The sequence below is a fragment of the Canis lupus genome, chromosome 2 (assembly GCF_011100685.1).
Source record: "Canis lupus familiaris isolate Mischka breed German Shepherd chromosome 2, alternate assembly UU_Cfam_GSD_1.0, whole genome shotgun sequence".
Taxonomy (NCBI): Eukaryota; Metazoa; Chordata; class Mammalia; order Carnivora; family Canidae; genus Canis; species Canis lupus.
The window spans coordinates 71806291-71820832 of record NC_049223.1 but is presented as its reverse complement, the minus strand read 5'-3'; the positions used below and the strand labels follow the sequence as shown (position 1 = coordinate 71820832).

General features: G+C 50.7%; 2 protein-coding genes across 5 annotated transcripts in view; one reads left to right on the top strand and one right to left on the bottom strand.

Annotated features, from left to right (window-relative positions):
* Positions 1–598: 598 nt before the first annotated feature.
* XKR8 (XK related 8) lies at positions 599–6883 on the top strand. The gene is made up of 3 exons (XM_038531383.1): positions 599–985; positions 3432–3628; positions 5279–6883. The coding sequence occupies exons 1-3, from the start codon at positions 693–695 to the stop codon at positions 5986–5988; spliced, it is 1200 nt and encodes a 399-aa protein (XP_038387311.1). The 5' UTR covers positions 599–692; the 3' UTR covers positions 5989–6883.
* Positions 6884–9103: 2220 nt separating this feature from the next.
* The window catches only part of EYA3 (EYA transcriptional coactivator and phosphatase 3), a 103982-nt gene continuing 98543 nt past the window's right edge, over positions 9104–14542 (bottom strand). For all 4 annotated transcript variants that reach the window (XM_038531380.1, XM_038531378.1, XM_038531382.1 and 1 more), the window contains one exon: positions 9104–13233. In XM_038531380.1, the coding sequence (XP_038387308.1) occupies positions 13153–13233 (81 nt within the window). In that variant the 3' untranslated portion in view covers positions 9104–13152. The remainder of the gene's footprint in view (positions 13234–14542) is intronic.

Genomic DNA, 14542 nt, shown 5'->3' with positions numbered 1-14542 from the left:
GATCCGGGGACTCCAGGATCACGCCCTGGGCCAAAGCGGCGCTAAAGCGCTGCGCCCGCCACCGGGGGACCCCTATGGATAATGCTGAATGCAACTCCCCTGCGCAGTTTCTGGACGGGTCTTGCAGGTCCCCCCACCCTGGCCTCCCCGCGTGTGGATGGTCCGAGTACCGGGGGCCTCCGGGGAGGGGCGCCCCGCGGGCCCGTGCCCTCGGGCTCAACGGGCGCTCGGCCCGCTCGAGGCACACCCGCTTTGCGAAGTCCCGCCGTCGGGGAACAGAACCCGCCTCGCTGTCCCGCGACCGCGCGGATGCGAGGGGTCGCAGTCCCAGCCCGGGCGCCGCTCTCCGGGCCCTTCCGTCGTCTCCATCGCAAAGCGAGGCGAAGAGAAGTCCGGGGAGGCTAAGGACGGACGGAGTGGCCGGCGGTCTCCGGGCCCAGCGGCCCTCGGGCGCGGCGGGGCCGGCCTCCCGGGGCGCCGGCGGGCGCGGGCCGCATCGCGGGCGCCCCCAGCCGCGGGGTCCGCGGGCCTCGCTCCTCCCCGGACGGGGCGGGGCGGGGAAGTCCCGCCCAGGAGGCCCGGGTCCTGGGCGGCCCCTAGGGCTGCGCCCGCCTCCTTCCTGCCGCCGCGACCCCGGGCCCCGAGGGCGGGCCTGAGCCCAGAGGAGGAGGAGGGGGAGCGGCTGGCGGGTCATGCCCTGGTTACCCCGCGCCGCGCTCCTCTGGGACGTGGTCCTGGGCTTTGGGGGCACCGCCGCCTTCCTGATCGACCTGGGCGCCGACCTGTGGGCCGCGGGCCAGTACGTGGTCAGCGGCCGCTACCTGTGGGCCGCGCTGGTGCTGGCGCTGCTGGGCCTCGCCTCGGTCGCGCTGCAGCTCTTCAGCTGGCTCTGGCTGCGCGCCGACCCCGCCGGCTTGCACGCGCCGCAGCCCCCGGGTCGCTGCCTGGCGCTGCTGCACCTCTTGCAGCTGGGCTACCTGTACAGGTGAGCACCACGCCCTCGGGGAGAGGGAGGCAGGCGCCGCGGGCTGCTAGCCCGGGGGAGGGCCGCGACACCCCGAAGGGGGCGGGAAGGGAGGATCCGGACCCTGGAGAGGAAACTAAGCCCTGTGGGCACTCCTGCCCACAGGTGAGCTCCCCGCCCCTAAAGCCACGGAGGCCAGGCCGGCAGACAGCCCTCTGAGCGCCTCCTCTAGCCCTACCCTCCTGCCAACCCTGGGGAAGAAACTGAGGCACTTGGTCTGGAGTCAGGCCTCTCTGGGCTCCAGTCCTCGCTAATTTACCGTCTATGGCCTCATGCCTGCGTTCTCTAAGCCTTTTTCCTCTTCTCTGAAAAGGCAACAGTGATGTAGAAACAGGTCTGGCAGGCGGCCTCTTGTGGGGAGTGGAGGCAAGAGCTGAGGTGCCTAGTATGGTGCTGGGCTCTTGGTGGGCTCTAGGGTAAGGGCAGACTCCTTATATTTTCCATACAAAAAAAAAAGTTCCTTTTTTTCCCTGGGTGGGGCCTCAGGCAAGTCACTGGAGCCTCCGGGTCTGTTTACTCATTGCTCAGTGGGGATGGTTGTAGCGCCTGCCTCTTTTATTTATTTATTTATTTTTTAATTTTTTTAAATTTTTATTTATTTATGATAGTCACACAGAGAGAGAGAGAGAGAGAGAGAGAGGCAGAGACACAGGCAGAAGGAGAAGCAGGCTCCATGCACTGGGAGCCCGACGTGGGATTCGATCCTGGGTCTCCAGGATCGCGCCCCGGGCTAAAGGCAGGCGCTAAACCGCTGCGCCACCCAGGGTTCCCCCTGCCTCTTTTAGTAGAGATTAAATGAAATAAGATCTGTAAGTTGCTTTGAGTAAGCATTCAACAAATGTCAGCTGGCTTGATCACTTGGGTCACCGTGTATGGAGCGGGGTTGTGTGTGTGTGGGGGGGTGCGGGGCGGGGAGCTTCAGCAGCCCTGACCCCCAGAGCAGAGCTTGTTGTTTCAATCCCTCTTTCCGAGTTTTGTTCTCTCTGCCCCAACCTCTCACCCCCAGAGCAAGTGAAAGAGCAACATGGGGTCTGACTCACGCATGTCCCTTGAGCCAGCCAGGGCTGGACACAGGCTGGGTTCCAGAAAATCTGTGTGGGTTATACTCCTCCTCTGAACTGGCAGGGCCCTCTAGAGATGAAGAAACTGAAAGAAAGCAAGGGATCAGAGTCATGGGATGGAGTCAGGACACATGTGGTCTGGGTTGGGATGGGGTGGCTGGAGCCAGGATCTGCTCTTGAATCGATTTTACAGATTCTCTCCAGGTCTTGCTTTGACAAAGCTGCATCGGGTCTTAAGGAGTGGACAAGAGGAGCTTTGATATTGCAGTTTTGCCCGAGGGGCTGCACAGGCATCAGTAACATGCTGGGCGGGCGCGAAGGAGTGGTTATTCGGGTCCTGGCAGACCTCGCGGAGCCCTGAATCCGTAACTGTGTCATGCATCTTCCCTTCTCCTATTTCTGCTGAGCACGAGGCCAGCAGACTTTCCTACACTTTGGTTTTGAAAATGGGGTCTCTTTGACTAGACTGAGGCAGGGGCCTTGGGGGACCAGGGGCCGAGGCTTTTGCTGAGGGAGGAGCCCCAGCCTGGGCCTACCCGCCCTGCTCCCTTAGTGTGTTAGTCCATCCAGGGGGAAGTGACAGTAGATGACTGAATTTGCTGTGACTGAGTGGGCTCAGTAGCCCGCTGAGATCAGCTCTGTGGGGGAGATCGTGGTACATCTTCCTACCACCTCATGCCAATGCCAGTGGGTCAGTCACCCAGGCCTGTTTGGCCAACCTCTGGACCCCTTAACTCTGCCTCTGTCTCCATGTCCATTACTCTGGACAGTCCTCTTAAATAGATCTGTGCTCTCACAGCTGAGGGCTCACCCCTCCACCCCTTCCTCTTCTCCACAGCCAGGGTAATCTTCCTGCAGCACCATCTGACCTATCTTGTCTGTGCTCGCAAGCTCTCAATGTCTCCCCACTCCACCCCCCGGCCCCCAGAATCCTAAGAAAAATCTTATGCTTGCTAACATTTGAGAACTATCGCCCGAAGCAGTTTCACAGTAAACCTTTGAAATTCACACAGCTTTGGGGCCAAATCCTGTTTCCACCATTGATTAGCTCTTTGGGTCTATTCCCCATCCGTTAAATGGGAATGTTGTCAGGAGTAAATGGTTTGTGATGACCTTAGGACACCCCGGCCAGCTGGAGCCCCGGTAGCTGGTACTGCTCCCCATTCTACAACAAAAAGCAAGTTCAGGGAGGTTAAGTCACTTGTGCCCAAGGCCCCTCAGCATGTAAGTGACAAAAGCTAGGACTGGAGGCCACCTGCATCGACCCAGTGGGTGAGGGAAGGTGGGACGCCACCACACACTAACCTGGCCCCTTGGAGCATCCGTGTCCGCCCCCCCCCTCCCAGGTGTGTGCAGGGGCTGCAGCAGGGGCTCCTGGTGTGGCGGCAGGAGGCGCCCTCGGAGTTTGACTTGGCTTACGCCGACTTCCTGACCCTGGACATCAGCATGCTGCGGCTCTTTGAGACCTTCTTGGAGACGACTCCACAGCTCACGCTGCTGCTGGCCATTGTGTTGCAGAGCGGCCGGGCCGAGTCCTACCAGTGTGAGTGATGGGCCCTTGGCCAGTCCCCCTGTGGTGACTTGGGAGAGCTTCTGATGAACATCATGAGTGTTTTAACTCTTTTATAAAGGCTGCTTAGAAAATAGGAGAATGTCCCTTAGGCAAGGTCCGAGTCCAATTTGGAAGTTCTTCCTTAGCCTCCTGAATTAGGACAAATAACAGGAATGGTGGCCGTGATGATTGAGGGCCTGCCATCAGCCAGGCACTGTGGGAGGTGCTCTCCTTTTGACATCGCTCACATGCACAGCAGCCCTGTAGGCTCACGTGCTCTCCATGTCACATGAGGGCAAAGACGTGTCAAAAGGTGAAGTGATCTGCTCCAGGGCACGTGGTACTCACTGGGCACGTGCTTCGTCTGTTGGAGCGATGTGGGTGTCTAGATCAGGGCTCCCTGGGGACAGTCTCCACTGTACATGCAGGGGTGGCAGGGAGCTAGGGAAGAGACAGATTTTTCTGACTTTTTATTTAACCAACATTTATTCGGCTGCTATTATGTGCCAGGTCCTGGGCTGCTGGGGACCCCAAGGGAGCAAAATGTTTTATACCGTGAAGGAGCCCCGAGACAAGGCAATAGATAATTACTGTGCTAAGACTCCAGACAGAGTGGGTGAGGTGCTACAGGTCACCTGCAGAGTGGGGCGGGGTGCGTGGGGTCAGGATGGGTGACTCTAGGGGATAGTCAAGCTGGAGCTCGCAGGGCACGTGCTCCTGGCCTAGTGGATACTGTGGGCTAAGCTTGTCCAGGTCAGCGAATGCAGCATGCTAGGCGGACTGTGAGATATCGGCCCCGCCGAGACCTAGCATGGGGTAGTCAGAAGGGATGTTGCCACAGATCTGCTCCCCAGGCGATGGGGGGGGGGGGGGGGGAGGCGGGGCAGTGGCCTCCTGGGCCACAACAGGTTCCCAGTAAACTTCTGTTGATGGTGGGAAGGGACAGGGGAGGAAGCATTCCAGAAACGTTCCAGTGCTGCTTTCATCCCTCCTCAGAGGTCCTAGTGCTTCTTGTCCAGCCTGGGCACCCAGGAGGTGGGATAGGATCTCCATCGTAAACTGCGAGCATTGAAAAATTGAAAAATCAAAACGAAGGCCCAGCCTGAGCTGGGATGTTGTTTGTATGGCAGGGACGGCCCTCCTGGCCTGGAGGGCAGCTTCAGCCACCGGCCTGTTGCCACCCCTGGGATTTCCTGCTTCCGTTTCTGAGACTACGAAAGAGGAAACTGGGATTGTTGGTTTTCAGGCCCCAGAAAGGCTGGGCTCTTCTGGGAAAGGGTTACAGGGCCCTAGAAGATGCTCAGGATGTGGCCAGGGCCCAAGGTGCCAGATGCTGGGTGACAGGGGTGCAGATGCGGGTATGTAAGTCACATAGTCCCCCACCCCAAATCCTGGAAGAATTAGCACCATGCTAGCACCTGAAAAGTAAAGCCTTGTGGCGAAGGGCAGACTCCGTATTTGGGTCCTAGCTCTGGTTTTGGTTGTGTGAACAGGTGCTACCCAGCTGTGGTTTCCCTTCAGCAGTCGGGGGCTCTCACACCCTCCTCAGGGTGGCTATGAGGTCGCGTGGTGTCTGCGACCCCTAGGGAGTGCCGGGCAGGCTGCCCACAGGGCTCACCTTTTTCTGCTTACTCTCTGTAGGGGTCGGCATCTGCACGTCCTTCGTGGGTATCTCGTGGGCGCTCCTTGACTACCACCGGGCCTTGCGCACCTGCCTCCCGTCCAAGTCGCTCCTGGGGCTGGGCTCCTCTGTGGTCTACTTCCTGTGGAACTTGCTGCTGCTGTGGCCCCGAGTCCTGGCCGTGGCCCTCTTCTCAGCTCTCTTCCCCCACTATGTGGCCCTGCACTTCCTGGGCCTGTGGCTGGTGCTGCTATTCTGGGTCTGGCTTCAGGGCACAGACTTCATGCCAGACTCCTGCTCTGAGTGGCTGTACCGGGCAACGGTGGCCACCATCCTTTATTTCTCCTGGTTCAACGTGGCTGAGGGCCGCACCCGAGGCCGCGCCACCATCCACCTGGTGTTCCTCCTGAGTGACAGCGTTCTCCTGGTGGTCACCTGGGTGACCCACATCGCCTGGCTGCCCGGCGGGATCCCACTGCAGATGCTGCTGCCTGTGAGTGGCATTTGCTTCCTCTTGGGCCTGGCTCTACGGCTTGTGTACTACCGCTGGCTGCACCCTAGATGTCGCCAGGAGCCCGACCGGGTGGATGGGGCCTGGGGCCTCCGTTCCCTTGAGTGGCGTCGGCTACCTCAGAACAGGCGCATGGCCCAGCTGGCTCAGAGCTTTTTCCCCAGGGTCAGGGATGAGGCTGCTTTGCCACAGAAGGGAGAGGCGAATGGGGTCCTTTGAGGCAAGGCCAGACCCAGCAGGTTCAGAACAGATGGAATCAACTGGTAAAATGCAGAAGATAAGCTAATTTTGCTGCTATGGGTGTTGATTCACCCCAGAAGCACTTACTGCCTGATGTGCCGGGCACTGGCGACCAGAGTTGAGTAAGACAGAGGCCTGGCTTCAAGGATGAGAACAAGATGAGGACGGCTGGGCCCTGGGAGTCATGGGCTCTGATTACGTACAAGACACTTTGGGAGGAAAGAAGAGACCCCCTGCCCCACCGCCTACCCCCACCCCGCCAGCCAGTAGAGCTGGTTCCCCAAGGCTCTTAGAGCTGGCCTTTAACCTCCCTGGCCACCTCTAAACCAATTGGTGAAGGTGCTGTCCCAGTGCCTGGCTCCCCGATCCTTGGCTAGAAGGCCCAGGATCTCCGGGACGTGTTCAGAATTCTTCCTTTCTGCCCCACCTGTCACTCTGTTCATCTGACAAATGTTTACCGAGAGCAACTTCTGTGCCTGGAATATTCTATCCTTGGAACCTGGAACAAGATGAGCTGCCACCCAAGCTTCATCCCTTGCCCTCTCCAGCTACTCCTGAGTAGGCTGCCATGCGGGAAGCCAGGGGTGTCCCAACTGGCCACCCTGTCAGCCTCCTCAAGGCCTCGGCACAGCTGGCCCAGCCTCTGGCCCTGCTCTCAAGTAAGCCACCTTTCAACCAAATGCTTGTGAACCTGTGGTCTGGGCCATGGCTCAGCCCAGAGAGTATTTTTATACTTTAGGCAGTATACTTTCTACCTCAGAGTCTATGTGAGAGCAAGAGAAGGGGTGTGCATATGTGTCTCTGCAAGTGAAGGACATGTATGTGTTGTTTTTGTTTAACAGTATTATTATTAAAACCTCATGAAACCCTCCAACCTAGTTGTGTCATTAAATCTACAGTGTTCAAAGACACTTGGAAAGAAGGGTCCAGGGACATGAAGTCCATCCTTAGAATTGGTAAGGGCCCTGGGACCAGACAAGAGGGCTGGTGCAGGCAGGATTTCTCAACCTTGTTTTCCAAGTTTCAGGAGCTGGTAAGCCATTGTGGGGTTGATTGTTGCCAGGCGGGCATCAGAACCCAGATCTGGACCGACCCTAGTGCATGCAGCTTTGCTGCTAGGTCTGGTTGGAGTAGCCACAGACACCTCTGCAACCAGGAAGTGATTCCCAGAGCCCGGGTGAAGAAAGGTACCTGTGCTGGGAGCTCAGGGAGGGTGTAAGTGAAGAGGCAGCTTCGGGGATGTGGGTGTGGGCAATGATGCCAGGGCGGTGGGACTTCTGTTGCTCTGGAAGATCTGTGTTTGGAGAAACTAGGGAACAGGGAAAGGGCACAGAGACAGGAAAAAAAAAAGTAGCAGTCATCCATGTGAGGGGATCCAAGACCGTCTAAGTTCTAGTATTCTTTTTAGTGGAGACACGATAAACAGGAGAAGTCAAACTGTTGGAGATAGCGTAGATGTGGGGGAGGGCACAGGGAGAGGGTGAATGTAGGCTGTGGGTGGGGGTTACGGTTCTGTATACAATGGCCAGGGAAGGCCTCCCTGAGAAACGGATTCAGCCCTAAAGGAGGGAGGGTGAGGAGCATCCAGATGCACTCTGTCCCAAGGACCAAATCAGCAGTGTCCGGCGGAAGGCTTGCGCAGCTTTATGGGCAGGCCCAGGATGAGAGATGAGTGGGGTGTGGGAGGGGGGAGCCCTGGGGAGATGATGCTGGTGCTTTTTGACATAGAAAGGGAAGGTGGAAAGGATCTCCAGGATCATGTTGTCCAGTGTTTTCCAGATTTGAATATCACGGACCAGGGACACCTGGGTGGCTCCGTGGTGGAGCATCCCTTCAGCTCAGGGTGTGATCCTGGGGTCCTGGGATTGAGTTCCGCATAGGGTTCCCTACAGGGAGCCTGCTTCTCTCTGTCTTTCATGAATAAATAAATAAAATCTTAAAAAAAAGTATCATGGAGCAGTAAAAAGGCCAACATGGTTGCTGACTTAATTGTAACAAAAAAAGGTGGTAAAAACTACCATCTGTTATCTTTATCATCTCTTATAGGAGATAAAGGCCTCAGAAAAGGGACCATTCTTGTAATCAAATATATTTAAATACATATAAACACATCCATAAGTGAAATCATTAGAATTTCTCTCAAATCAAGGGTTGAGACCCTAGAGGGTGGACTTAGTGCCTAACCTAGCCTTGGACATGGGTCCTAAGGGTTTCACTGAAACAAAGATTGACGTTATTTACTTTTCCAAGCTACTTGTCATAATGATTAGGATGTAATGTAGAGATTAGGTTCAGGGGAGATGCCATATATGCCCAAATAGAAGACACAGTTTTAGGCAATTCCCTACTTTGCCCTGACAAAAATCCCAAAGATGTGTTTTTAATATTTTGGCGAAACTCTCGTCTATAATCACTAAATTGTCAAATAATGGTAGTATGTACCTAAATTAAAACATAGAGTGTAACACTTAAATCTATGGAATGAAGCAGTCACTTCATTTGTATATAAAGCTTGCAGAATTACATTTTTTTAAAAAAAGATGACAGTGACGTTATTTGCAATTAGAAATTGCCTTTCAAGATTCCCACCAAGAATTTTTTTAAAGGTCAAGAAACTTGTTTTTGAAGAATAAAACCATCCTGAATTACTAACTTGTACCTGCCAGCAAAAGGTTTTTGAGAAATACACAGATGTTATACTTACTATACACGAGATGTTTACTCCTAGGGCTTGAAAAGCAAATAATACTCTAGTATTTATTTGTACTTAGGACCAAGTAAAGATGTAACAACTAACAAGTTTGCTTCAACTATGATGTGGCTAGAAATATGTACCTTCTGATGCAAACATTTAAAGCCTAGAATATAAGGTAAGTCCCTTTTCTAAAGGGGAATTAATTTGGAGGAAAATACATCTTAGAGTCTGACGCGTGTACTTAGAAGCTAAACTCGAATTCCGGCCTCCTTCGTTGGAATAAAAGGCAAAGGGATTCTCGACTGTTTTCCAGACAAGTTAGTGACAGATCCAAATATGAAGAAATGAAATGAGATACGGTAGTTGATGTGACAGGAAATCAGGCCAAATCAAGCGATGTTTGATATCAGTTTGTCAGTTTTATTGCTTTTGCATTTTAAGCTCATCACAGCAAGGTATCGATTTCTCTTTAATAATTATATTTCAGCACATTTGACAGCAAATGAAACCTCTTATCATTCCAGTCCTAAATTTTAAAAAGCAATAGGTTTTAGAAACAATTAATAAACTTTCCCTTGCAAGTTATTTTAAAATATTTATTTCCCCATGTACATTTATTTATACCAAATGGGTTAATTTGTTTTTGTTTCTGATGAAATGAATGACTGGGTTATTGAAGGGTGCCATCTTTCTAATGAGCTCTTCAGGTTTTTTTTATGAAGCCCTACTTAGCCTACTTAGCTGGGCAACTGGGCTGATCCTACTCAGAAAAGACACAGGAGCAAACTGTATAGAAAATAAAAACTTTATTTTTTTCAAGTTTATAAGATAGTTCCCATTACATATAACATTATGGTCAAGGACTCTACACAGCCACGAATGCCCGCAGTCACATAAATATATCTGATCCACTCAATGCCTTTTCCTGCTAAATGAGGCATCTGAGGTCCAGAGGGTCATGTTTTGAGTAAAAGTTGTCCTTAATGAGATGGCTCCCGTCAGTGCATTAGGAACTAGCCACGGAGCCTTGCTTGCTGGAGCTGTCTAACTCAGAGGAGAGGAAGGGGCAGAGGGACTGCAAATCGGGGATGGGACAAAACGAGATTTTTCTCTCATAGTTTAAGATATTTTAGAGTCCCAGAATTCAGATTTAGCTTCTTTGTAAGTGTGAACATCTGGGGAGTTCCAAGTTTTGGATGAAAAAGGAAGCCAATTTAGTTGTAAGAAATAGAAGCCTGCTTAGGAAGGGCCTTAACTAGCCCCCTTCTATAGGAGTGAGGAAAGGAAGGCCCAAGCTCACCACCCTTGGCTTAGACCTTTATTCTCCCAGGAAGAGGAAGCATGTGGCTCTGCCCCTCCCCCCTCTCCCCCATGGTTCAGTGGCACTGACACCCATTCAAGGTAGTGAACATCTAGATGCTCCATACGCTGCAGCTAGAGTTTGCCAATCAGAATCTACTTGGAGCTTTAAAAGTGAGTTTGTATGAACTTTTTGAACAAGCTGTGGCACAGGTCTCCTGGGACACTAGCTTTGCCCCCCAACTTACAGAGCAGAAGACAGGAACACCCCAAACCAAATAAAAGCCCAAATAGGCATCTAAATTTGGAACAGGCATCTATTCTCCTGGACACCACCAGCTGCCCCAGGGGCATTGGACAGGGTGATGCTAAGGCACAATCAGTTTTACATTCGAAAGTCAAGCCACCTCTTAAACCCAGGACACATCTGACAACTCCAGGTCCCATACTAGAGACAGTCCTCACCGTGAAATGTGCAGACCCATTTTGTAGAACCCACAGTGCCCAGCTGGGGGAAAGACTGATCACATGGCCAATTTCAAGGGTATACTTTCTAGCAAAGAGGGTTTCCCCCTGAAGAAATGACTCATGGTATCCTTTTGCCCTGAGCTTCTAAGAACTCTTGGTGCTACCCACTTATTTTCCTTTCCAGCTCTTTGTGCTGGGGAGGAAGAAAACACAGGGTAAAAGGAGGACACTGTGTTCCCTGGACAACTCATTTTGGCAAAGAGGAATCAGGAAGCTCTCATTTTCTGTCTGTCCTATAATGAGGGCAGCAACCATCAAAAAAAAAAAAAAAAAAAAAAGGCAGAGGTTGCTCTGCTCAGTAGAGCTCCTCACCTCTTGTAGCCAATTTCAAGTTCCTTTTGCAGGCAGTCAGGGCAAGGGTGGGGAGTGGGGGATAAATGCCATTGAAAAGAGGAGTCCAAGTCATATTACAGGGATAAAGAGCTTCTCCCAAAGGGCAGGGAGAGGAAAGTGTTTGTGTGTGGACCGGTGTGCATGATGGGGGTACCATTCCACAGCCTCAAAAGCCTGAAGTACAGCACCAACTACATGGCCTATGTCCAGTGCAGAGAACCAACAGTTATACTGTCGTATGGGGAGAGCTTGGGGCCTGGAAGAAAGGCCCCTCATAGAGCTTTCTAAGGTCAATTATCAAGCAAGGCAGAGTAGCATGTGGATAACTATGCTGAACACAGACCACAGAAGGCTGGCCTCAGACTACATGCCTCATCTCTTCCCCACCTGCCAAAGGAGACTGGGTCAGAGACGCAGCTAAGTAATGAGCACTGACTTCAGCTCCTCCCCCAAAACTGCTTCCCTAAAATTGAGTAATGGAGCACTTTCTCAATGAGCTCTGAAGGAATGTGTCTATCAGTCAGTCTTTGTCTGCTGCCATCTGGGTGGCCTGGCATTGGAAGGAGCCGGGCCCCTTTGTGCCGCAACATCTCTGGAAATGGATATGCAAAATCTCTAGGGGTGAGCAATTACAGCTGGGGTTGGTCAAGGGATGCCTCCTGCTGAGGACCCAGACTGCACACCTGAGGTGCTTATATGATCGCCTCTTCATGCCGCCTGGGAGAGGCTGAACTTCCTCAGCTCTAGGAATTTTGTCCTGAGCAGATAGATGCCCACATTGGTCTTGGAGAGATGGAGCATCCACAGACACAGCTAGGCTGCAAGGTTGGGATTAGTTGCCTGGCACCCACCAATCTTCCCAGAGGTCAGGGTGAGATGTTCCTGCATTTGGCCCAGGATTAAAATTTCAGGCATGGAGTAGGGTTCCAGCACTCTCATTTAAATCAGGAAAGTCTTTCTGGCCTTCTAGTTTCCCATTTTAGAACAAGATTTGAGAAGCAGGAAGGGTGTTCCATGGGAAAAATGGGTTTTGATCACAGCAATCTGTTCTTTAGTTTCAGGCAGAGATTTGGGTAAATATAGGCCCAAAATACCTTTTTTGGCTTAAGGGCTTCAAAGGAAGTCAAATGTAGTTAGAAGTCTGTTTTTAGACTTAACTTCTTAGATCCAAAGCAGAGGGACTGGCCAGAGCTGCATGGAAGTGGATGTGAGGTACAGGGGGCAGGAAAGGGGCAAGAGTCTAGTACTGATGACTAAGAAGGAAGAGAAGGTTGTAGGGGTGTCTGCCGGGAAGTGTGCTTCTCTGCAGGAGGAAAAGGTGGAATCTTCTTGTTTCAAGAGCCAAAGAAGCAGAAATTCCTCAGAAGCCTTAGTCCTTACCCTCCAGTTTGGAGGTAAGCCCTCTGGGATGCAGTCTTTGAATAAAAGTCAAGCTGAAGGCTTAGAATTTACTGTCAAAAGGGGGCGTTTCTAGAGTTGTGCCATTTGGTTAAAGGGGAACAGGGATTGGGATGGGGACTAAGGCTTCTAGGATGGGAAATACCAAAGCCTAAAGTTAATCAGTATTCAGTGCCCCACAGTTCAGCAAACTAGGAGATGGAAGAACGGGAAGGAAACCACCCTAGAGAGCAGACCACTGGAGCAGCTAAAGAGGTGCTACTGTCACAGAGAGGTATTTTAGATATTTCAATTGCTATTTTCCAAGGAAACTTTACACACTCCTTTCTTGCTAGAAAAAGAAAGGAGGGAAAACCTGCTTCAGAGACCAGACCCTTAACTATAAAAATAACATATACATTCCCTGGGAATATTTTCTAGAGCTAAGGAGATTACAAAGACTGCAAGAGATGGTATCACAAAAGTCTGCCATGTTTATCCTGTTACCGCAAGTCCAGAACAGTTCTCAAACTGGGCACGAACTAAGAGTGCAACTCTGCCCCAAGAATTTCCTTTTCTTTTCTTCATTTTTTTGAAACAAAATAAAATGAAACAAAAAACAGAAGAATTAAAAGCACTGTAGCTGCGGTGAGTCTATTGTTCTCTCAATCCAACTGTCTCCTGCCTCTACGAGGATGAACACAGGGCTGCAGCTCACTCTTGGCAAAAAAAAAAGCTTCGTCCCTTGCAGCTGTTGGTTCTGATTGTGTTCTCGCCAGCATTCCATGGAGAAAGAGAGAGAGACACACACACAGAGACAGAGACAGAGAGAGAGTTCCCAGATGGTTCCGGTCTCTAGCTCCCTTGACGAATAAAAAGGAGCTCATGGGGAAAGGTCTTCATTCCAGTTCTCAGAGAAAATCAAGCTCCAAAGCCTGGTGGAGGGACACTAGGTCTCCATGGTTTGTGATTCTCCAGAAAGGCATGTTGTGCTGGAAGAAAGGAGGACAGCTGATTAGCCCAACTTCTTTTGCGAACTTATATTTACCTATATATACCTCTTCCTCTCCCCAAGATACTTGGGAACACTCTCTCCTCCTGCCCACCTTATAGGGCTGTTACAGGATCAAGTCAGTCATATGTGTAAGGATTTTGTACACGCTAGGATACTTTATAAATGTGAGAGATTTTTATCAGGTCTTCAGTTGTAACTCTGCTTTTATGATATATACTTGTTCTAGCCATTACATAGGGTCTTCAGGATCAAATAAAATGACCCATGTAAGACATTACAACTAATATTGTATTTTCTTATAGATGGTCAGGTCTTCTGTAAGTTTCAGAGCTACAAAGCTTAAATATTCTTCACAACTAAGATACACGAATCTAAGAAATATGATCCCATTTACTATATTGTCAAAATCATGTCCAGGAGACCATGTGCTGTTGTGGAAGCCATATTTTAAAGAAAGGATTTGAAAAAATCGAAGTATTGGAAACCATGTTCAATGAAGCTAAAGGGGATTAGCTTTACTGATCATTTTGCTCAAACTGGTTGCAAGTCACCCAAAATACTGAAGTCTTATTACAACAGTTCTTTGGCAGTAAGCTCAGCGTTTTTCAAGCATGTGGCTTGCACATAATATTTAAAAGGCTTTTAATATGCCGAAGAGGAAACAGACTTGTTACGTTGTGCTCAAGACTAGGCCCAGGATGTGAAAGAGACACAAGTTTTAGTTTAGTGGAAGGAGGAACATCCTAACAGCTTGAGTGACTTCACAGAAGGGGATACACAGGAAGCAGTCTCCCCATCCTTGGGTTTATTCAAGCAAGGACTAGAAAGTCTTCTATCAAAGGGCCACAGAGAAAAAACAAAAACAAAAACAAAAACAAAGGGCTACAGAAAAGGCCCCTCACAGGGTAGAGTCTGAACTGGATAGAGCTCTAAGGCATCTTCCAGTGGGTATATTCTATGGTAGATCACTACAGGCATCAGCTTAGAGGCACCAACTCTGCTAATGACTTAAGTTGTTCTTTATCTCCCCAACTCCCTTCTTCAAACCAAGCAGCACTATTGCCTCCATCCACTAGTGTCTTTCCTAGAGCGCAACAAGCACTTCAGAATCAAAGCCTTAGAAATAACACATTAAAAAAAAAAAAGGTCCTTGAATTGCTACATAAAATGGTAAATGAAAACATAATGAGGTAATAGTGCCACCTGATTAGCAATCTCAATTTATTAATAGTTGAAGTTTTTACATTAAGTGATGAAGAAAAGCAGGACAGCTAGTCCTAGTTGGC